The sequence below is a fragment of the Aethalodelphis obliquidens genome, unplaced genomic scaffold (assembly GCF_003676395.1).
Source record: "Aethalodelphis obliquidens isolate GAN/ISIS:26980383/991018 unplaced genomic scaffold, ASM367639v1 scaffold6, whole genome shotgun sequence".
NCBI classification, from domain to species: domain Eukaryota; kingdom Metazoa; phylum Chordata; class Mammalia; order Artiodactyla; family Delphinidae; genus Aethalodelphis; species Aethalodelphis obliquidens.
In genome coordinates, this window is record NW_020837950.1 from 45,980,399 (window position 1) to 46,003,748 (window position 23,350).

The following is a 23,350-nucleotide window of genomic DNA, read 5'->3' on the forward strand; positions in this document are numbered from 1 at the left end:
CATTAGGGGTAAGGAGTATAACAAGAAGCCTCTATACTATCCCTGCAACTCTTCTGTAAATCTAAAATTATTCCTAGATAAGTTTTTTAAATTTGAACATAAAAACTGCTTCTACTGATTTTTGTACATAATTTATGACCATGAATTAAATATTTTACAAAGACATTCTGACTTTGTCCTCTTGAGAAAGCCAATGCTGCCAAGAAAATCCATGAATTTATTACAAGTTTAAAGTTACCTGGAGCCCAGTCTGCTTACTTAGCCCTGAGGGATACACTTGCCTTGTCTAATAGAGGACACATCTATTAGCAGAATAGCTGCCACCATCTCAGTTTGGAAAGCCATCAGGTTCTCAGCAATAACATATATTCAAAGTTAGGAATGTGGCCCTTTTTCCAGAACATATTTCTCATTCACCCCAATTCTGCCTGTATTGATTTAGAAAGAACCACTTCTGCTGGTGCTGTCTTTCTCTGACTTTCCAAGCAGTTCATCTTAATAACTTTGGCCAGAGGTTACCCCAAAAATATACATGGCTTGGGATCTTGGGCTAGGGAAAGTCGACAGCCAGTGGTAAGCAAAGAATGGTAGAGGAACACAGCTGAGCTTTCCAAGGGGTTGAAAAGCTTTCAATCCTCACAGACATTTTCAGAGGCAGTTGAAGTTCTGGGCTTTGCTCTTAAACATCTGTTAATAATTTTCTATAAAAGATAGTTCTTTGGATCCTGTTTTTCCATCCCTTTTGACTCCACAGTTAAAGACTTAAAAAACCCAACAATATCAAGAACAATTTTTATGAAGGCCAATATTAGTAAAAGGTTTACAGTCTTTTAAAAATATCCCAGAATCTACCAAGAGTTAAGTCCTAGGGAGTAAACACCAAAGCATGTAACGCATATAATGCTCTGATGTGTATATTAAACAACTTTTCATTTGTCTCATTAAATCCATCTTTTCTCCAATTTAGGCAAAGTTTATAGCAAAATGAAATGAAATTTGTCATGAGTGGTTCATAAAATGGGATGGCTATGCTTCTGAATTTTGTTCAAGTCACCTTCTAGGCACATATTAATACCTAGATATCCTAGTTTTGTTTCCTAAGGGGTCCAGGAGATGGTTCCAATTTTACGAGAGAAACAGACATGTCCTTGTAACTAGTCCTGTCATTCACAGAAGTGTGGCTTATTCATATGCTCAATGGGTAATGGAAAAAACTGTATGTGTTAATTAAAAGAGCAAAAATAAAGTCAGATCTTTCTCGGCATAAATGTATATTTTAATTTTTACAGTAAACAAACATACTTTTTTTTTTTTTTTCTCACTGTTGTGGCCTCTCCCATTGCGGAGCACAGGCTCTGGATGCGCAGGTTCAGCGGCCATGGCTCACACGCCCAGCCGCTCCGCGGCATGTGGGATCCTCCCGGACCGGGGCACGAACCCGTGTCCCCTGCATCGGCAGGCAGACTCTCAACCACTGTGCCACCAGGGAAGCCCTGACAAACATACTTTTAAGTGAAGATTTCCCCATATTTCCAAATAAGATACTGCTGAACATACCTTATAATGAATTTTACATTTGACCTTATTTTTTGATAAATATAGTTGTGAAAACTGAGCTAGACTCTTTCTTTTAAAAAATTCTCCCTTAACATGCACCTCTTCCTGTGATTGTCAACACAATATGGCACACTAAGGCAGCAACATCCAGGAAGATAACCTGCATGTTTCTTTAGTTTGAAGTTTTAATGTCAAAATAAGGTCTTAAAATAATCCTTTCACAAAAATAAGGCAGCTTTATGCTGTGAAAACATTAGCTCTTCGTCAAAGGTTATGCTCTTCTGTCCTCATCTGCTGTCACCACCTGTCAGCATCTTCTTTAAAGATCAGTTTTTTCTTCGTAGCGACACGTACATGCGGCTCGTTGGCTGTCCAGGTACGGCTTACAGCCTAAATGTATAACACTGTCAAACAAGAGCTCCACGGTGGATTCACATGCTGCAAAGTAAGAAAGTGCCGTTACTGTTAGGCAACTGCAAAGCATCACTCTCTCTTCACGTATATTACATGTTTCAGCACAATGTCAGGCACAGCCTTAGTGGGCACTTACACCTATTTTAGGTGAAAGTCTTCCCAACCCTCACAAACTGGTAACATATATATACAAAGACTTTCCCTTTCAGCCTCTCTACCTGTAACTACTTTTTCTTTGCATGCAACTATTCAAACCAACTTTCTGTACTAGACAGTGAGTCTCCCTCAATAGCACTGATCAGTTCATCACTGTTAATTTTCCTTTTATATGAAAAATATCACTCATAGAGATGCCTGATAACACTCTTAAGTTTGCACTTTAAGGAAGGACTTCTAGGTGCAGAAAAAAATTAAGGTTAAAAATAGAGAAACCTCAAAACATTTAATTATAGTCAACAGCTTTTAACGATCACACATAATTTAAGATGCTTAAAGTATTAAATGGACTCCAGTCTCTTTCTTTGACCAATATCCAAATTTGGTTTGGGAGGGGAGAAACAGGAATCCAAGGTGTTTTTCCTCTGGTGGGGTTTCTTAATATTTTTGAAAGACGATAAAAAAGATAACAGATTTAACTTTTCTTATTCTAAGAAACCTGGAACACTCAGGTAAGATTATCTTAATATACTATACTTACAGAGATATGGCACAGAGTGGCTTTTAGTTATCCAAATACTTCTAATTTCCAATATTCATGTTAAGAAAGAAACTTTTCATTACAAAATCTTGGCATTTTCAAAGTTTTCCAAAAGGCTGTGCCATTAAGGAATACAACCAACCACAGAAGTGTAAAGGTTATGATTACTAAATAGGAGACTGCAAGGAAATTGCTAACAACATTAGCATATCCTTAGGTCAGAAAACAGGACACACATCTATCTGTGCTTCACCTGGACAACTAGTTTACCTTAGCCAAAAGCGTTCAAAGGGATTCAGAGGTTTTGAGTTCAAGCTTCACCTGGAGCAGAGATTTCCTCCTTGTTATTACTTCCTAGTTACTACTAGAATTTCAGAATAACACCTATAATATGAGACTATTTGGGGAATAATGGAATAGACAGAACACAAGTTTTAAAGTCCGAAGTATGCAACTTGGGACAAGTTACTTCTTTCTGAACCTCAGTTTCCTTCCTTTAAAAAGGGGCATAATGCCAACTAGCACTTTGGGTTTCTGTGAACATCAATGAAAACATGTCTCAAGTATCTAGCACAGTATCTTATGGAAAGTGCTTAAAAATGGTAGTTTCCTTTCTTGACCCTTCTTACTGCCCCTCCTCTTCTGATTTCAGTGTATGGTACGTTCTTTGGCTTGACAGTAAAGAAATCTTGTTAACTACTAGTATTTGTACAGTAATGTGTATTTCTACAAATATTTCATTTTACCCTTACGACAACTCTACAAGATGGGTATTACCGTTCTCATTTTATAAATGAGGACACTGAAATGCCTATTACCTTTGCTGACTGTGCTTTGTATCCCTTCACTGCAATAATCATCACTGTGAGTATGACTACATGCTGAGCCCTGTGAGTTCTCTTGGCAAATCACTGAACCTGGGCGGGTGGTGGTGGTGGTGGTGGTGCTGGTGGTTTTGAGGACCCTCCTGACACAGATACATATGAAGAGACAGAGTTAAGACTCAAATCCTCCAGAACTTCCTACTCCAAATCCAATGTGCTATACTCCGAACTTCACTGGATCCAGAATTTCAAACTTCAGGCTCTGGGTAATTAGAACTATACTACAAGGTACAAGATTTTGGATGAATTCTTCTCTAGCTCACATACCCTCCTCCCAAGGTTTCCTAACACTTCTTGCTTCTGTGATTGTAAACCATTTTAGATGACAAAATCACTGACTTCTCATCTCAGAAAATTGAAGGGGCTGTTTCACCACAGATAAGATAATACATAGTGAAAGATTTCTATCGGTATATCTTATACTAACACAAAAGCATCTAATAAAACTTTGCAGACTGCACTTATCCCCATCCCACCGAATCAGCCTTACCCTGCACATGCTGAGCTAGCCCTAGTGTTTTCTGCACATCTCGGCAAATCTTGGAGAGGCAATATTGAAACTCCTCATCACAGTCGTTTTTGCTTTTGCCGCAGGTCTCATAGCACCTGTCGTGTTGGTTGCAGCACTTTGTCAAGGAAGGGATGCCAATGTTAAGCTGAAAGAGACATTTGGATGGATGACTGCTGATGAAATTCAAACCTTCTCTGAAGTAGCGCATCAAAGAAACTTACAAATCAAAGACAACACTGCTATATAGATCATTTCCAAAATTCGTTTCTGCCTCCAAATGCTTTCCAGGTTAGATATCTCTCCATTACCCTCGCTTGCACCCACCCATGTTACTCCTTCCTCTCCCTCTCAGCCACGCCTCAAAGCTCCCTATTTTGCACTGTTAGAGAATTCGCAGTCATTTGCCGGTAGCAAACGCAACTTCCGATTGTCCAAAACACAAAACATAATTTTAAGAATAGAGGGCTTCCCTGGTGGCGCAGTGGTTGGGAGTCTGCCTGCCGATGCAGGGGACACGGGTTCGTGCCCTGGTCCAGGAGGATCCCACATGCCGCGGAGCTGCTGGGCCTGTGAGCCATGGCCGCTGGGCCTGCGCGTCCGGAGCCTGTGCTCCACAACGGGAGAGGCCACAACAGTGAGAGGCCCGTGTACCGCAAAAAAAAAAAGAATAGAAAGATAAAGCTAAGAGCTTTAGAAGACTTTTGCAGGGGCTATGCAAGTATGATTTTTGGATATTCCGAAGTATTTTGCACCTCCTCCTTCAATAAAATGTACTTTATATGAAATGTCACCAACAACTTCTAAGCTCCTACAACTCAAACTTTGTTTTTGGTTTTTATAGTTTAATCTTTAAGTGTTCATCCATTCCCTAAAGACATTATTCCTTCGAATCTGTAATTATCTTTAACTATTTTAAATAACTTCATATGCAAAACCCTTGTGTCCGGGAATCACTTTCATAAAACGTTTTTCTCCCATAATACTGGCTCAGATTCAGCCTCCCTTACAACAAACACACAGCTATCCCATTTAGCCTAGTTTTAATATAGAAAATACTATGCTTTCCTGTCCTTTTTCATCCTAAGTAGTGTGACTTCTATACTCTAAACTTTTCAATCATATCTGTGACGTGAGGAAATATCATTTAAATGGTATTAACATCTACAAGATTAAAAAATAAACATGACTTTTACTCCATTTAGTTTCATTAGGACTTATTAAATGTGTTTTAGCTATAAAAGAATATAACAAACCTGATCACTATTACAAAAAACAAAATTACTTCTGAGCCTGAAAACATACTGATGGTTTATCAAGAGTATTACATAGCCTACCAATCATAAAAACTTATCAAATAAAAAATAATATTTACATGAACACCAAACAGTGGGGAGCCACATCCATTCGGCGGGGAGGCTTTATATCCATAACGCGGAAAAGGCTTAGATCCTATAAAATATAAATGGTATCATAATTAATTTCCAAATATGCTAGAGAATACATACACAAAAAGGTCTACAATGTGCTAGACTAGCCCTGGAAACATTTACTATTTGGATGCTAACATAAGTGAGTAGGTGTTTATTCGGATGAGCATTAAAAATGCTAATTTGTCTACCGAATTATTTTTACTTCTCCTGAAGCAAAATATTTACAAATGTGTACATGTACGCAGAGATAGCAGTTCATAAAATATTATGCTGGTTCATAAAATGTAATTATATTTGCAAGCCTACACCATACACACATGTAAATCCTTATTCTGGACTACTGTCAATTTCAGAGGTTCCATGCCAGACTGGGTCCATATATATGAAACATAAAATCCACCCTATTTTCCTGTACATTCTAATGCTAATATTTTTAGGTTAAAACCTACAGGCAAGAACTGTATCTTCCCATCCTCAGCCAACGCTCCATTGTACACAAACCTCAATAACCATTAACTAGAGCCTAAAGCTAAGGAAGACAAGGTCACCTGATCATTTAATTACTTTAATATCATTATAAGACATTACAGGACCATTCTAGCCCAGACTCCAACCAACCATTTCACAATATACTCCTCTGTCATCCAAGGAAAAAGGCAAGAAACAAAGATAGCTTGGGAAACTATTACTCCAGTTATACTCTCCTTAATAGCACCAATAGTTCAGTAACAAGGAGAAAGATGACATTATCAAAGCAATCTTAAATGTTGGAAGATACTTCAGAAATATCTCTCCTCATGTAATACAGAAATCACTTCAATATACCAAAGAGTCTTTGAAATGTTTCCCACAATCCTATAGTGTCAAGAAACAGCCTACTCGATTGTGGACTGGCATTAACAGTTGAGTTCTTTCTTCTCTTTTTCGTGTAAATTCTACCTGTAAGCAATCCTCTGCCCTCTGAGGAACACAAAGCCACCCAATTCCCTATTTTACATGATAATCCTTTCAAACACCTGGGGCTACCATTTACCTTCCACAAATAAAATATCCCCGTTATTCCAAATACCACCCCACATCTGGATACTTAGGAGAGACACAAAGTATTCCACCAACTTTCATTCAATTAACATTTATTACTAGGAGACTTGAAGTTTGCCCTCCAAAAGTAAAGTGAGGAAGAAAAAAAGCAACCCTTCCAGTAATCAGCCATCAAAATAAGTAATCCACTCAAAGTAATGAACTAAAAATGCTTTAAGTGAGCTGCTAAGACTCACATGCTCAACTGAGGTGACCAAGTAGAGCCTCAAGAGAGCATAACTTCAGGGCTTCCCTGGTGGCGCAGTGGTTGAGAGTCCGCCTGCCAATGCAGGGGACACAGGTTCGTGCCCCGGTCTGGGAAGATCCCACATGCCGCGGAGCGGCTGGGCCTGTGAGCCATGGCCGCTGAGCCTGCGCGTCCGGAGCCTGTGCTCCGCATTGGGAGACGCCACAACAGTGAGAGGCCTGCGTACCGCAGAAAAAAAAAAAAGAGAGAGAGCATAACTTCATGGAGATATAAAGTTCCACCCAGTCTGAAGAACAATGTGTACAAAAGGGAATCATTATGATGGATCTAGAAAAGAGGAGGCCAATGACAGAAGTTTCTCTAGCACTGTCCAAGAGGAGGGCTGTTCCTGGGCCCTTGGAAGATGAAGGTAGATGCCTCAGGCTATCTCAGATGAGTCACTGTGATCCTTCAACTCCTGCTTTTAGTCCTTCACTCTTAAGAAAACTCTTTATGATTTGGCATTCCACTTTAAAGGGCCTACAGAGAGGATATTCTAACTATCAATACTTAGATATCTAATGGGCACCTCAAACTTAAGGTGTACCTCCTGCCATTCACCCCCAAACCTGCTCCATCCACAGTTCCCTCTTCTCAGGTAATAGATATCCATCCTTCCAGGTGCTCAGGGGAAAAAATCTCGGCCATCTTTAACTCTCTCATTTTCTTATATCCCACATCCAATTCAACAGCATATCCTGTTGACTCTACCTTCAAAATATTCAGAATCTAACCACTTCTCACTACCTCCACTGCTACCATCCTGCTCCAAGTCACCATGGATTACTGCCATAACCTAACTAGTCTCTTTGGTTTCCCCACCCAACACCACCTCCAGCTATGGTCCAATCTCAACACTGAACCTGAGTGATCCTATTAAAATATATGTTAGATTAAGTCTTTGCTCTGCCAAAACCCCTCCAATGGCTTCTCATTTTGTTCAGAATAAAAGCTGGGACTTCCCTGGTGGTCCAGTGGAAGACTCTGCACTTCACTGAGGGGTGCGTGGGTTCGAACCCTGGTTGGGGAACTAAGATCCTATATGCCATGCTGCACAGCCGGAAAAAAAAAAAAAAAAAAGGCCAAAAGTCCTTTCAGTGCCTATAAGCCCTATATAATGGCATCTCTGACCTCATCTCCTTACTGTTCTCTCTCCTCTGCCTTCCTTCCTCACTCCATTCCATCACATCTGACCTCTTTGCTGGGCCACAGACGCTCCAGCTCTGCTCTTGCCTTAGTGCCACTGAAGCTGCTATTTTTCTATGTGGATACTCGTCCTCCTGACATCTACACACTTCTTCATGTGCAAGGCCTTTTCTGACCATACCATTTGCAGCACATATGGCCTTCTAACATATCACTAGCCTACTCTGTTTATTATCTGTCACCCCATATTAAAATATAAACCCTTTGAGGGCAGGAATTTTTGTCTATTTTGTACCCCCAACGCATAGGACAATGTCTGGCATATAGTTAGGTTCTCAATAAATATTTGTTGATAAATGAATGAATGAATGAGCAGAAGACTTGGAAGCCTAATATTCACGGCAGTTATAATACTCATTATAAATAAACTGGTACTGCTGTTTACCCTTCAGTCTCTTTTGAGTTTGGTGAGCGTTCATCAGCCTCCAAGGACTGATCACTTCTAGTCTGTCACATCCAGAATGTGGCACCCCAAACTGAACACCATTAGGAATGATGGGCCTATTTTGAGCTGGATAAACTACTTGTACTAATATAACCTAAGACAGCATATGTTTCAGCTATGTCTCCATGCTAAAATACAGCACAGGACTTCCCTGGTGGCACAGTGGCTAAGAATCTGACTGCCAATGCAGGGGACACGGGTTTGAGGCCTGGTCCGGGAAGATCCCACATGCCGCAGAGCAACGAAGCCCGTGTGCCACAACTACTGAGCCTGCACTCTAGGGCCTGTGAGCCACAACTACTGAGCCTGCATGGCACAACTACCGAAGCCCACGCACCTAGAGCCCATGCTCCGCAACAAGAAGCCACCGCAATGAGAAGCCCGCGCACCGCAGCGAAGAGCAGCCCCCGCTTGCCATAACTAGAGAAAGCCCACGCGCAGCAATGAAGACCCAATGCAGCCAAACAATAAAATAAATAAATAAATTTTAAAAAATACAGCACAATAACAGTAGAAAAAAACAGTTTTTTTCTAAAATGAACTTTTTAACATCTACTGCTGAGGCTCAGCACTTCTGCCATTCAATTTTGAGCCTAAAACACTAGACTATAAAACTCTTATCTTGTTAGTTCATCATTCAGGACCGTTAAGCAGATTTTTAAATGTAGAGGTATTCACCCAGTGTTACTTGTTATACCCAGATAGTCACAAACTTGAGACACTGATTTAACCAGGACAGAGATCTGCAACACCCTGCTAGAGATGAGCCCTCTCTACAAGAAGCCATGACGTCATTAACCCAACCCTTTGGGCAGGCCACCTAGCCAGTTGTGATTTCACCTAAATCAAGTTCTATCCAGCCTACACTTTGCATGGAAGTATCATGAGAGACTAGGCATCTGATCTACCCTACCATGCTAGAAACCTCTTCACTGAAAGGGAGGAAGGCTGGATCAGCATTATATCCTTGGGGAAGCCATTCTAGCTCCTTGAAGTTCTCTCTTGTCAAGGGTTTTAACAATCAACTGTCTAAAATGTTCAGAAACTCATGTAGCAAGAAATACTAAGCAGTGGGTCACATTTATAGTCTGAAAAAAGTACAATAAATATGCCAAAGAGTGTTCAAAAAGTCTGGAAACAGAAAAAATAGTGTATTTACTATACATATTTTTTTGAGGTTAACAACTGGACTTTTTGCTTTAAATTTAGAAGCATATCACCTTAAAAGGTGTCTGGAGACTGAAGCAACACATATCAGGCATATTACTTGAAAATCTAACCAACAAACTGTTTATCCTGTTTCCAACTTTGTGGATACCCCATACATTCCCCCTGCCAGTCTCCAGATTTCTGGCACTTATCTCTTTTCCATGAGGATCAAAGATTACCACCCTCAGACAACTGATACAGGCCTAGAGTTTTAAAGGCATGTGGATGTCTAATCTCTTCTTCTCAAGTGTCTGCTTTTCTTTTTTTTTAACCAGAAAGTTATTTCTCTCAATGTTATACAACAGTAGCACTTCTATTTTCCCTTCCCTTTGTTTTTTATATAAACCCATGCACCTTCCTTCGATTCTGAGTCTATAAAAACATTTCTGAACATTCTGATGTGTACGATAGTGATACGTACCTGTGGGCATATGTATTAGTATATACAGACATTACCTCATTTTGTAAAAGATAATTACCTTTGAATGGGAGAATGATTAGAAGCAAATGAAGTCAGAGAAAACAAAACAAAATATGCTTATTATAAGAGAATAAAGAGGAAAACAGTACAGAGAAAATCAGCTGGCAAAAATGAAAATGGAAGCAAGGATGGAAGTAGTAGTCACCTCAAACAGGGCTAGTGCTTAAAACTGTCCTAAGAGAGAAGCTGCTAAAACGGAGTAATAAAGAACCTAGATCTACTGTATGTGAAATACTAGACAATAATACCATGAAATAAGTGCTGGTAAAACTGGCTCCCCAGTGTAAGTGGAAAAAGGGGCATGTATTTCTTTTTTGTTTCTTTTGAAGGAAGCTACTAATATCAGTTCCTCAGAGAGGCCTTTCTCATTCACTCTATTTGGAATAGTGCCCCTTCACTTTTATATCCATTCCATACATCCATGGTTGGTTTTATTTTTCTTTCTAACATTTATTAACCAAATTAACATAATTAGTTTCTATGGAGACAGCAATTTTGTCTTGCTCACCTAGAAGATGCCTGGCATAAAGTGGGTGCACAGGAAATCACCGGATGAAAAAATGAGAAGCATTCCTTGCTGAAATTAAAATATTCTTTATCCACAGCAAAACATAAAACAAAACAACCCCCCCCAAAAAAAAACAGAAAATCGAACTAGTTTCCTGAAATTTTTTACAGTGTTTTAAATTCTAAATTCATCTTTATGAAATAATTATTTCTGAACAACTTACATAGAAGGTTGTTTATTTAAGATTAAGTTGATATGGAGTAGGTTGAGAGGAGTGAGGACAAGGTGGCAGAGCAGAAGGATCTGAGCTCACCCCCTCTCATGAAAACACCAAAATCACAACTAACTGCTGAACAACCATTGAAAAGGACTGGAACCTACCAAAAACGATATTCTACTCCCAAAGACAAAGAAACCACAAGAAGGTGGTAGGAGGGTGCATTTACCATACAATCAAATCCCATACCTGCCAGGTGGGTGACCGACAAACTGGAAAATAATTATATCACAGAGGTTCTCCCATATGAGTGAGAGTTCTGAGCCCTGGGTCAGGCTCCCCAGTCTGGGGGTGTGGCATCAGGAGGAGGAACCCCCAGAGCATTGTGCTCTGAAGGTCAGGGGGGCTTGACTGCAGAAAATCAACAGGACGGGGGGAAACAGAAAGGCCTCTCTCGGAGGACACACACAAGGCCTTGGGTGCATCGGGACCCAGGGGAAAAAGCAGTCACTTCATAAGACCAGACCTACCTGCTGATCTTGGAGGGTCTCCTGGGGAGATGGGGGGCACTTATGGCTCACTGTGGGGACAAGGACACCGGCAGCAGAGTTATTTGGAAGTACTCGTTGGCATGAGCTGTCGTGGAGACCACCATTTTGATGCCAAGACCTGGCCCCACCCTACCCGGTGCTGGGAAGCCTCAGGCCATACAACCAACAAGGAAGGAACACAGCCCCACCAATCAGCAGACAGGCTACTAAGTCTTCTTGAGCCCACAGCCGCCTCTAAACACACTGCTTGACATGGCCCTGCCCACCAGAGGGACAACACCCAGCTCCACCCACCAGTGGCACCAGTCCCTCCCACCAGGAAGCCTGCACAAGCCTCTTAGACCACCCTCACCCACAGACGCAAGAGGAACTACAATCCTACAGCCTGTGGGACCTCAAACACAGAGGGTGAGACAAAATGAGATGGCAGAGGAGTATGTTCCAAACAAAGGAAAAGATAAAACCCCTGAAAAACAACTACGTGAAGTGGAGATAAGCAATCTACCCGAAAAACAATTCAGAGTGGTGATAGTAAAGATGATCCAAGATCTCAGAAAAAGAATGGAAGCACAGATCGAGGATATACAAGAAATTTTTAACAAAGAACTAGAAGAATTAAAGTACAAACAGAGTTCAACAATACAATAAATGCACTAAGAAATACGTTAGGGGACTTCCCTGGTGGCGCAGTGGTTAAGAATCCGCCTGCCAATGCAGGGGACACGGGTTCAAGCCCTGGTCCGGGAAGATCCCACATGCCGTGGAGCAACTGAGCCCATGCGCCACAACTGCTGAGCCTGCACTCTAGAGCCTGCAAGTCACAACTACTGAGCCCGCGAGCCTAGAGCCGGTGTTCTGCAACAAGAGAAGCCACCGCAATGAGAAGCCCGCGCACCACAAGGAAGAGTAGCCCCCACTCGCTGCAACTGGAGAAAGCCTGCGCACAGCAACAAAGACTCAACACAGCCAAAAATAAATAAATTTAAAACAAAAAAGAATTTGGATTTATTTTAAGTCCCATTAAAAAAAATACATTATAAGGAATCAATAGCAGAACAAATGAAGCAGAAAAACGGGTAAGTGAGCTGGAAGACAGAATGGTGGAAATCACTGCCATGGAACAGAAAAAAGAATGAAAGGAAATGATGACAGTCTCAGAGACCTCTGGGACAACATTAAAGGCATCAACATTCGAATTATAGGGGTCCCAGAAGAAGAAGAGAAAAAGAAAGGGTATGAGAAAATATTCGAAGAGATTATAGTTGAAAAGTTCCCTAACATGGGAAAGGAAATAGTCAATCAAGTCCAGGAAGCACAGAGAGTCTCACACAGGACAAATCCAAGAAGAAACACACCAAGACACATATTAATCAAACTGACAAAAATTAAAGACAAAGAGAAAATATTAAGAGCAACAAAGGAAAAGCAACAAATTACATACAAAGGAATCCCCATAAGGTTATCAGATGATTTTTCAACAGAAATTCTGCAGGCCAGAAGGGAGTGGCACAACATATTTAAAGTGATGAAAGGGAAAAACCTACAACCAAGAATACTCTACCCAGCAAGGCTCTCATTTAGATTCGCAGAAGAAATCAAAAGCTTTACAGACCAGCAAAAGTTAAGAGAATTCAGCACCACCAAACCAGCTTTACAAGAAATGCTAAAGAAACTTCTCTAGGTGGAAAAGAAAAAGCCACAACTAGAATCAAGCAAATCATGAGCGGGAAAGCTCACCAGTAAAGGCAAACACACAGTAAAGATAGGAAATCATCCACACACAAATACGATATCAAAACCAGCCATCGTGGGGCTTCCCTGGTGGTGCAGTGGTTAAGAATCCACCTGCCAATGCAGGGGACATGGGTTCAAGCTCTGGTCTGGGAAGATCCCACATGGCACAGAGCAACTAAGCCTGTGCGCCACAGCTACTGAGCCTGTGCTCTAGAGCCCCCGAGCCACAACTACTGAGCCCATGTGGCACAACTACTGAAGCCCGCACGCCTAGAGCCCATGCTCCACAACAAGAGAAGCCACCACAATGAGAATCCCACACAATACAATAAAGAGTGGCCACCACTCACTGCAACTAGATAAAGCCCGTGCGCAGCAACAAAGACCCAACACAGCCAAAAATAAATTAAAAGAAAAAAACAAACAAAAAAAACCAACTGGGCTTCCCTGGTGGTGCAGTGGTTGAGAGTCCACCTGCCGATGCAGGGGACACGGGTTCGTGCCCTGGTCCGGGAAGATCCCACATGCCGCGGAGCGGCTGGGCCCGTGAGCCATGGCCGCTCAGCCTGCGCATCCAGAGCCTGTGCTCCGCAGTGGGAGAGGCCACAACAGTGAGAGGCCCGCGTACCGCAAAAAAAAAAACAAAAAAACAAAAAAACCAGCAATCGTGAGGAGAGTACAAATGCAGGATACAGGAAATGCATTTGAAATTAAGAGACCAACAACTTAAAACAATCTTGTATATGTATAGACTGCTATAGCAAAACCTCATAATAACCACAAACCAAAAATCTACAATAGATAGACACACATAGACAAAATAGGAATCCAAACACAACATTAAAGATAGTCATCAAGTCACAAGACACGAGAACAAAAAAGGAAGGGAAGAAAAAAGACCTACAAAAACAAATCCAAAACAATTAATAAAACGGCAGTAAGAACATAGATATCGATAATTACCTTAAACGTAGAGGAATTAAATGATCCAGTCAAAAGACACAGACTAAAAAAAAAAAAAAAAAAAAAAAGACATAGACTGGCTGAATGAATATAAAAACAAGACCCATGTCTTGAGGCCCACTTCAGATCTAGGGACACACACACACTGAAAGTGAGGGGATGGAAAAAGGTATTCCATGCAAATGGAAATCAAAAGAAAGTGGGAGTAGCAATACTCATATCAGACAAAACAGACTTTAAAGACTGTTACAAGAGACAAAAGACACTACATAATGATCAAGGGAGCAATCCAAGAAGAAGATATAACAATTATAAATATATATGCACGCAACATAGGAGCACCCCAATATATAAGGGAAATGCTAACAGCCATAAAAGAAGAAATCAACAGTAATAGTGGGGGACTTTGACACCCCAATTACATCAATGGACAGATCATCCAGACAGAAAGTCAATAAGGAAACACAGGCCTTCAATGATACATTAGACCAGATGGACTTAATTGATATTTATAGAGCATTCCATCCAAAAGCAGAATACACCTTCCTTTCAAGTGCACAAGAAACCTTCTCCAGGATAGATCACATGCTGGGCCCTAAAGCAAGCCCTAAAGTAAATTTAAGAAAACTGAAATCGTATCAAGCATCTTCTCTGACAAACTATGAGATTAGAAATCAACTACAAGAAAAAAACTGTAAAAAACACAAACATGTGGAGGGTAAGCAATATGTTACTAAACAACCAATGAATCACTGAAAAAATCAAAGAGGAAATCAAAAACTACTTACAGACATTATGAAATTATATTCATATAATTATATGAAGTTATACCTATTGGTTTATACTAAAGGAGACTATGACCACTAAAATAAAAAAAAATACCTACAGACAAATGAAAACAAAAATATGATCCAAAACCTATGGGACACAGCAAAAGCAGTTCTAAGAGGGAAGTTTATAGCAATACAATCTTACCTCAGAAAACAAGAAAAATCACAAATAAACCACCTAAACTTACACCAAAAGCAACCAGAGAAAGAAGAACAAACAACCCAAAGTTAGCAGAAGGAAAGAAATCATAAAGATCAGAGCAGAAATAAATGAAATAGAAATGAAGAAAACAATAGAAAAGATCAATGAAATTAAAGGCTGGTTCTTTGAGAAGATAAACAAAATTGATAAACCTTTAGCCAGACTCATCAAGAAAAAAAGGGAGAGGGCTCAAATCAATAAAATGAGAAATGAAAAAGGAGAAGTTACAACTGACACCACAGAAATACAAAGGATCATAAGAGACTACTACAAGCAACTATATGCCAATAAAATGGACAAATTCTTAGAAAGGTACAATCTCCCAAAACTGAACCAGGAAGAAACAGAAAATATGAACAGACCAATCACAAGCACTGAAATTGAAACTGTGATTAAAGATCTCCCAACAAACAAAAGTCCAGGACCAGAGGGCTTCACAGGCGAATTCTATCAAACATTTAGAGAAGAGTTAACACCTATCCTCCTGCAACTATTTCCAAAATTGCAGAGGAAGGAACACTACTAAACTCATTCTATGAGGCCACCATCACCCTGATACCAAAACCAGACAAAGATACCACAAAAAAAGAAAATTGCAGGCCAATATCACTGATGAACATAAACATAAAAATCCTCAACAAAATACTAGCAAACCAAATCCAACAATACATTCGAAGGCTCATACACCATAATCAAGTGGGATTTATCCCAGGGATGCAAGGATTTTTTTAATTCTGCAAATCAATCAGTGTGATACACCACCATTAACAAACTGAAGAATAAACACCATGTGATCATCTCAACAGATGCAGATGCTTTTGACAAAATCCAACACCCATTTGTGATAAAAGCTCTCCAGAAAGTGGATATAGAGGGAACATACCTCAACATAATAAAGGCCATATATGACAAACCCACAGCTGACATCATACTCAATGGTGAAAAGCTGAAAGTATTTCCTCTATAATCAGGAACAAAAGAAGGATGTCCACTCTCACTACTTTCATTCAACATAGTTTTGGAAGTCCTAGCCATGGCAATCAGAGAAGAAAAAGAAATAAAAGGAATCCAAATTGGAAAAGAAGAAGTTAAACTGTCACTGTTTGCAGATGACATAATACTATACATCACAGAAAATCCTAAAGATGACACCAGAAAACTACTAGAGCTCATCAATGAATTTGGTAAAATTGCAAGATACAAAATTAATACACAGAAATCTGTTGCATTTCTATACACTAACAAAAGATCAGGAAAAGAAATGAAGGAAACAATCCCATTTACCACTGCAACAAAAAGATTACCTAGGAATAAACCTACCTAAGGAAGCAAAAGATCTATTCTCTGAAAACTATGAGATGCTGATGAAAGAAACTGAAGATGACACAAACAGATGGAAAAACATACCCTGTTCTTGATTGGAAGAATCAATATTGTCAAAATGACTCTACTATCCAACATAATCTACAGATTCAATGCAATCCCTATCAAATTACCAATGGCATTTTTCATGGAACTAGAACAAATAATTCTAAAATTTGTATGGAAACACAAAAGACTCTCAACAGCCAAAGCAATACTGAGAAAGAAAAACTTAGCTGGAGGAATCAGGCTTCCTGAGTTCAGACTATACTCTAAAGCTACAGTATTCAAAACACTATGGTGGGCTTCCCTGGTGGCGCAGTGGTTGAGAGTCTGCCTGCTGATGCAGGGGACACGGGTTCGTGCCCCGGTCTGGGAGGATCCCACATGCCGTGGAGCGGCTGGGCCCGTGAGCCATGGCCACTGAGCCTGCGCGTCCAGAGCCTGTGCTCCACAACGGGAGAGGCCACAACAGTGAGAGGCCCGTGTACCGCAAAAAAAAAAAAAAAAAAAAAAAAAACAAAACACTATGGTACTGACACAAGGACTTATAGATCAATGTAACAGGACAGAAAGCCCAGAAATAAACCTATGCCCCTATGGTCAATTAATCTATGACAAAGGAGGCAAGGGTATACAGTGGAGAAAAGACAGTTTCTTCAACAAGTGGTGTCGGGAAAACTGGACAGCTACATGTAAAAGAATGAAATTAGAACATTCTCTAACACCATACACAAAAATAAACTCAAAATGGATTACAGACCTATATGTAAGACTGGATACTATAAAACTCTTAGAGGAAAACATAGGCAGAACACTCTTTGACATAAATTGCAGCAATATCTTTTTGGATCCACCTCCCAAAATAATGAAAATAAAAACAAAAATAAACAAGTGGGACCTAATTAAACTCAAAAGCTTTTGCACAGCAAAGGAAACCATATACAAAATGAAAAGACAAGCCCCAGAATGGGAGAAAGTATTTGCAAATGATGTGACCAACAAGGGATTAATCTCCAAAATATACAAACAGCTCATGCAGCTCAATACAAAAATAACAAACAACCCAATCAAAAAATGGGCAGAATATCTAAATAGACATTTCTCCAAAAAGCACATGAAAAGATGCTCAACATCACTAATTATTAAAGAAATGCAAATCAAAACTACAATGAGGTATCACCTCACAGTGGTCAGAATGGTCATCATCAAAAAGTCTACAAACAATAAATGCTGGAGAGGATGTGGAGAAAAGGGAACCCTCCTACACTGTTAGTAGGAATGTAAATCAGTACAGCCACTATGGAGAACAGTATGGAGGTTCCTTAAAAAAACTAAAAATAGATCTACCATATGATCCAGCAATCCCACTTCTGGGCACATATCCGGAGAAAATCATACTTTGAAAAGATACATGCACCCTAATGCTCATTGCAGCACTATTTACAATAGCCAAAACATGGAAGCAACCTAAACGACCATCGACAGATGAGTGGATAAAGAAGATGTGGTACATATGTACAATGGAATATTACTCAGCCATAAAAAAGAATGAAATAATGCCATTTGCAGCAATATAGATGGACCTAGAGATTATCATACTAAGTGACAAAAGTCAGACAAAATGATACAAATAAATTTATTTACAAAACAGAAACAGATTCACAGACTTAGAAAACAAACTTATGGTTACCAAAGGGGAAAGGTGGGGGAGGGATAAATTAGGAGGTTGGGATTAACACATACACACTACTATATATAAAACAGATAACAAGGACCTACTGTATAGCACAGGGAACTCCACTCAATACTCTGTAATAATTTATATGGGGAAAGAATCTAAGAATAGAGGTATGTATATGCATAACGAAATCACTTTGCTGTACACCTAAAACTGACACAACATTGTAAATCAACTATACTCCAATGTAAAATAAAAATTAAAAAATAAATAAAAGAGTTAAAAAAAGAAAAAATGGTTCAGTTGATATGGATACCATGATTACAACTGCATTCATATCATTTTAAGTGTTGTTATAAAAGGTGTTATAATCCACTGATCATTAAAAATATTTAGCATTTCTACTGGTGCCAGTTTTTACTAAGTGCTATGAACCGAACTGTGTCCCCGCCAAAATCATATGCTGAAGCCCTAACTCTCAATGTATTTGGTGATAGGGCCTTTGGAGGGTAATTAGGGTTAGACGAGGTCACGAGGGTAGGGCCCTCATGACGGGATTAGTACCCTTATAAGAAGACGCCCCTGAGAACTTACTTTCCCTTCACCTGCTGCCCCTACCATGCAAGAAGGCAGCTGTCTGCAAGCCAGGAAGAGAGCTCTCACCACAGAAAAGTGTTGGCTAAACCTTGATCTTGGATTTTCTAGCCTTCAGAACTGTAAGAAATAAATTCCTGTTGTTTACATCACGCAGTCTGTGGTATTTTATTATAGCAACCTGGGCAGACTAATACACAAAGCAAGCAAAAACTCCACAGTAGAAGAAACAACATCAGAGTCAAACCAAAAATCCATGATGTGCTGGGGTCACCGTCCCCTAGAGTTTGTAAGCAGAAATTACAAATTACAATTTCTTAGCTTTTCTGTACAGAAAGCTAAGAAAAAAAAAAATGAGATAGGAATAAGAGTTTTAAAAACAAACCAGGGACTTCCCTGGCGGTCCAGTGGTTAAGACTCTGCCCTTCCACTGCAGGGGGCACAGGTTTGATCCCTGGTCAGGAGCTAAGATCCTACATGCCACAGGGCGCTGCCAAACAAAACAGAACAAAACAAAAACCAAATCCACTACGTACAACTACATGGAAACACTACTCATCGATTTCACTTTCTGACTACGTGACTGCTCTTATCTTGATGCTTTATATTTTATCATCTGTATGGGCAGCTGAAATCTACAGATTCTCCTGGACTGAGACAACGATAGCTCTTTTCTACATATTTTTCTTAATTTGGTATAAATACCTTCAACAGACCAATTTCCTTCACCTGAAAGACATTGAAACGGATGAGAAGCATGAGGGGAAGCCTGTTGGGTCACAGAGAGATCTTATCATTGTGTTTTGTATGAAGCCGTACAGAATTCCAACCTGCTTTCCCAAACACTTGCAACTTTAAATTCCTGATTATTAATCTCCAAAGGCCCTTATGCTACTTTATTTTTCTAGTACATTCACTTTCCTATTTTCCTCAATCTCCAACACTTCTATTCCCACCTTCTCACTCAGCTGATGACCTCGATCCCTACTTCACTGAGAAAACCAAGGCAATGAGAGGATAACTTGAACACTACCCACCTAACCGGCATCTGTGCCCATATCCTCTCTGCTCTTGGCCAATCTATTTATGTACTAGAACTCACTCCTCTCACCTAAGGACATGACTCCAATAATTCTCCTTCCTCTCTCCCTCATTAGTGTTTTTACTCTCTGCTGAATCATTCTCAAAAGCATACAAATATGCTGTTATTTTTCCTAATGAACCGAAAACCAGTTTTTCCATGTTCACCACCCCCACCCCACCCCCGCTTTCAGTTAAATGGCAACTCCATCCTTACAATTATTCAGGCTGAAAACTTTGGAATCCTTTTTTAGTTTACTCACACCCTCCTTCTAAGCCATTAGCAAATGCTTTAGGCTCTTCCTTCAAAATATACCCCAAATCCAACCACTTCTCACCACCTTTATTGCTACCACCCTGAAAAAAACTACCACCATGTTTGGTCTGAATTTTTGCACCTGTCACTCCGCCTCCATTCTTGCTCCCCCACCTCTCTCGACCCTTTTTATTCTGAGCACAACAGCCAAAGGGATCCTGTTAAGATATCAATTACTGAATGAATTAAATACTTATTCATAATCCTAAAAACATTTTACAAGCCAATTTTGTTTTCTATTTTTCAAGGAAATTGGAAAATTTTCTTCCTCAATTTTTTCTGCTGTCAGCGAGAAAAAAGTTAAAAGAAAAAAACAGTGATCATTAAATTTGCTCCCCTACGTAACTTTATTTCACTCTCCATAAAGCCTTGTTCCCACCCTAGGGAGGATGGCCAGAAGAAGCGAGTCTCCATAATGCTGGTCCTTCACTAGAGCAAAGATAAATGAATGCAACCAATCTGTGCCCTTTAATCCGACACCTCTCCCTCCGTTAAGTCTTTTTTTTAAGGCTCCCTTGACCTCTTTACTGCGACTATTAAACACTCCTTCATCACCATGCTCCTTTAATTTTGAGATTTGTCTGTTTCTGTTTGGTTCTGATTTGGTCACTAACATTCCAAAATATAGGAAAGGTTGAGATAGTGTCCCAGGGAGACTTCTCAAGTAACAGCAATTAAAGATCAATCTTCATTATGTTGGAATTATCAACACGGTGACTTGGAACCACAGTCCTATGAGCAGACAGTACTTCCTAAGTACTAAAAGATTTTCACTAAAGCATACCGTTTCCTAAATTCTCGAGTTCACTTGTGTTTTTTATGCTGGAGACCTTGCTCTAAACTCCAAATGGTAAATTTTGTGAGGCTTGTGGAAGAGAAGAGGATTAAGAAAAAGGAAAGATTAAAATAATATTTTTAATAAGAATAGTATCCATTTAACTTCAGAGATATTTTAAATGTCATAAACTAAACTAAATAAACTCTGGAACGCTTGACTCATAATAAATTTATGAGGACTGATCCTTCCAAGTCTTTCCTATCTCAGTAAACGGCAACTACATCCTTCCTCTGGCTCAGGCCAAAACCTTCAGAATCATCCTTGACTGGCATTTCAGCTCTGGTCCTTTACACTTGCTGTTCCCTCTGCCTGGATTGTTCTTTCCCTAGATCATCACAGTGCCACCTTCCCCATTTCAGATTTCTTCTCAAATATTATCTCATCAGTGAGGCCTTCCCCCAACCTACTTAAAAGAGTAAACTAACGCCTCCCAACACCACCACTGACGGTTCCCCTGCTGTACTGTTCTGGAAGCAATGGCCCACTTCAGATCTACACACACTGCAGATTTGGCTTGTTTTACTTATTCTTTAGTTTACTGTCTCTCCCCACCAGAAGGTAAGCTCCATGGACAGAAATTCTGTCAGTTTTGTTCACTGCCGAATCTCCAATTGGTACAATGCCTGACACACAGCAGGCACTCAGGTATTTGTTTAATGAATGGGGATGACTAAGTAAAACTATGACATCTGCCTCAGGAAAGGCAACCATTTAATCTTCAAATTGCTCACTTATTCCTCCTGACAAGCTCTACAAGGACAAAAACATCCTTCCCGATTGAACACTGGTGGTAACATTTAGGCATACATTTAGGAAGGAATGAAATTTAGCAGTTCATAGCATACAAGATATAGTTCATTCTTTACCTCCATTAACAGAAAACTAGAAATTATGACCACATGTTGCATCACGTTTTCACATGCCAGAGGTCCCTTTTCAATTCACCTACGTATAGTCCAGTTTTACCTCTAAAGTCTTTTAGTTCCCTATTATTTTGGGCTGCCAAGCATTAAATTAACTAGGCCCAAACCTTGTCCACTTTATTCGGAAACATGATCTCCCAATTACTTTCTTAGCATTTTGAAATTCAAAAAAGAAGCCCAAGTACTTTGTCTGAACTATTACGACATCTAAGCATTCAAAAAAGTCAAGTGCTTCAAAAGAAAGATCTCTGCCTGAAATACTAAGTTATTAATCACCAACAACGCCACCAAACAAGTTCTCAGATTCAAACAGAATTAAAGTTTAAAAATATGAAAAAGTAAATCAAAAGAATAATATTAATAGCAACCAACAATGAGGAGGCGGCGTCACTGGTATCTAAGGAAAGAAAATTCCTGTTAAGTACTGCTTGAACCATTTCCTATTAGAGTTAATCAGAACTCTTTCTCAACAGTAAAGTACACCAAAAGTCTGTACAAAGGTCGCAATTTATTGTCTGTAGCTTTGCAGAAAAAAAAAATTTAAACCAATTCTTGAGAAAGTTAAAAAAGCATGACTTTAAAATTCCTGGTATGTTTTGCGTGTTCAGCTGACTAATTTAAAGGCGCTAAATAAAATCAGTCTGTTTCACTCCATCCCCATGACGCTATGTCACTAAGTTCTTAGGCAACTTTCATGCAATTTCAACAACGACAACAAAAGAAAATCAGACGCCAACGAAAACAGAACGGAGAGTACGCTCTCAGGCGATCTCTCACATTCTAACAATAGTGGCGTGAACTCGTCAGCAGGTTTCTCAATCACAAGAATGGCACGAATCTAGCGATGGTTAAGTTTTCCCAGGGCCAGAGGACACCGTCAAGGTCTGGCCGGCATCTCACACCTCCACGACTTCGGTCCCCCTCAAAAGCCCTGATAGCACGGGCCTCGCAGGGCCTGGGGTTCCCCTCACCGTCATTGCACTTATACTGGCAGAGCCCGTCCTCGCCTCCCAGGAGGTCCAAGGCGGCGTTCAGGTACGTGTCTATCTTGTGAACGCCGTTCCGGATGGTCTTCAGGGAGGCTCTCCAGTCGGTGGTCTGGGCCTGCTCCTGGCACCTGAAAGCGGCGGTCAGGAGGAGAAGAAGGACGGCGAGCACGGGCCGCAGGAGCAGGGCCATCCGCGCGGCGCCGGGCCGTGATAGGCCGCACGGGTCCCCGGAGCCGCGCCCTAGGCAGCGTCCCTCGGGTCGCCCTAGGCAGCGGCGCGGGCCCGGGGCATGGCGACGGCGGCCAGCTCCATGCCCACGCCTCCTGCTTGGCTGGGAGGCGGGCCCTCACCGCCTGCAACGAGCTCCCGCTGGAACACAGTGCCTCGGCAGAGATCAGGGA

The 23,350-nt window shown here is 40.4% G+C and overlaps 1 protein-coding gene across 1 annotated transcript; it reads right to left on the bottom strand.

Moving 5' to 3' along the window:
- Positions 1–1,722: 1,722 nt before the first annotated feature.
- PLA2G12A (phospholipase A2 group XIIA) lies at positions 1,723–23,278 on the bottom strand. Its single transcript, XM_027103498.1, has 4 exons — positions 22,932–23,278; positions 5,436–5,512; positions 4,043–4,208; positions 1,723–1,995 (listed from the first exon to the last, which is right to left on the bottom strand). Exons 1-4 carry the CDS (start codon positions 23,137–23,139, stop codon positions 1,877–1,879), a joined length of 570 nt encoding a protein of 189 aa, XP_026959299.1. The 5' UTR covers positions 23,140–23,278; the 3' UTR covers positions 1,723–1,876.
- Between the last annotated feature and the right edge of the window lie 72 nt (positions 23,279–23,350).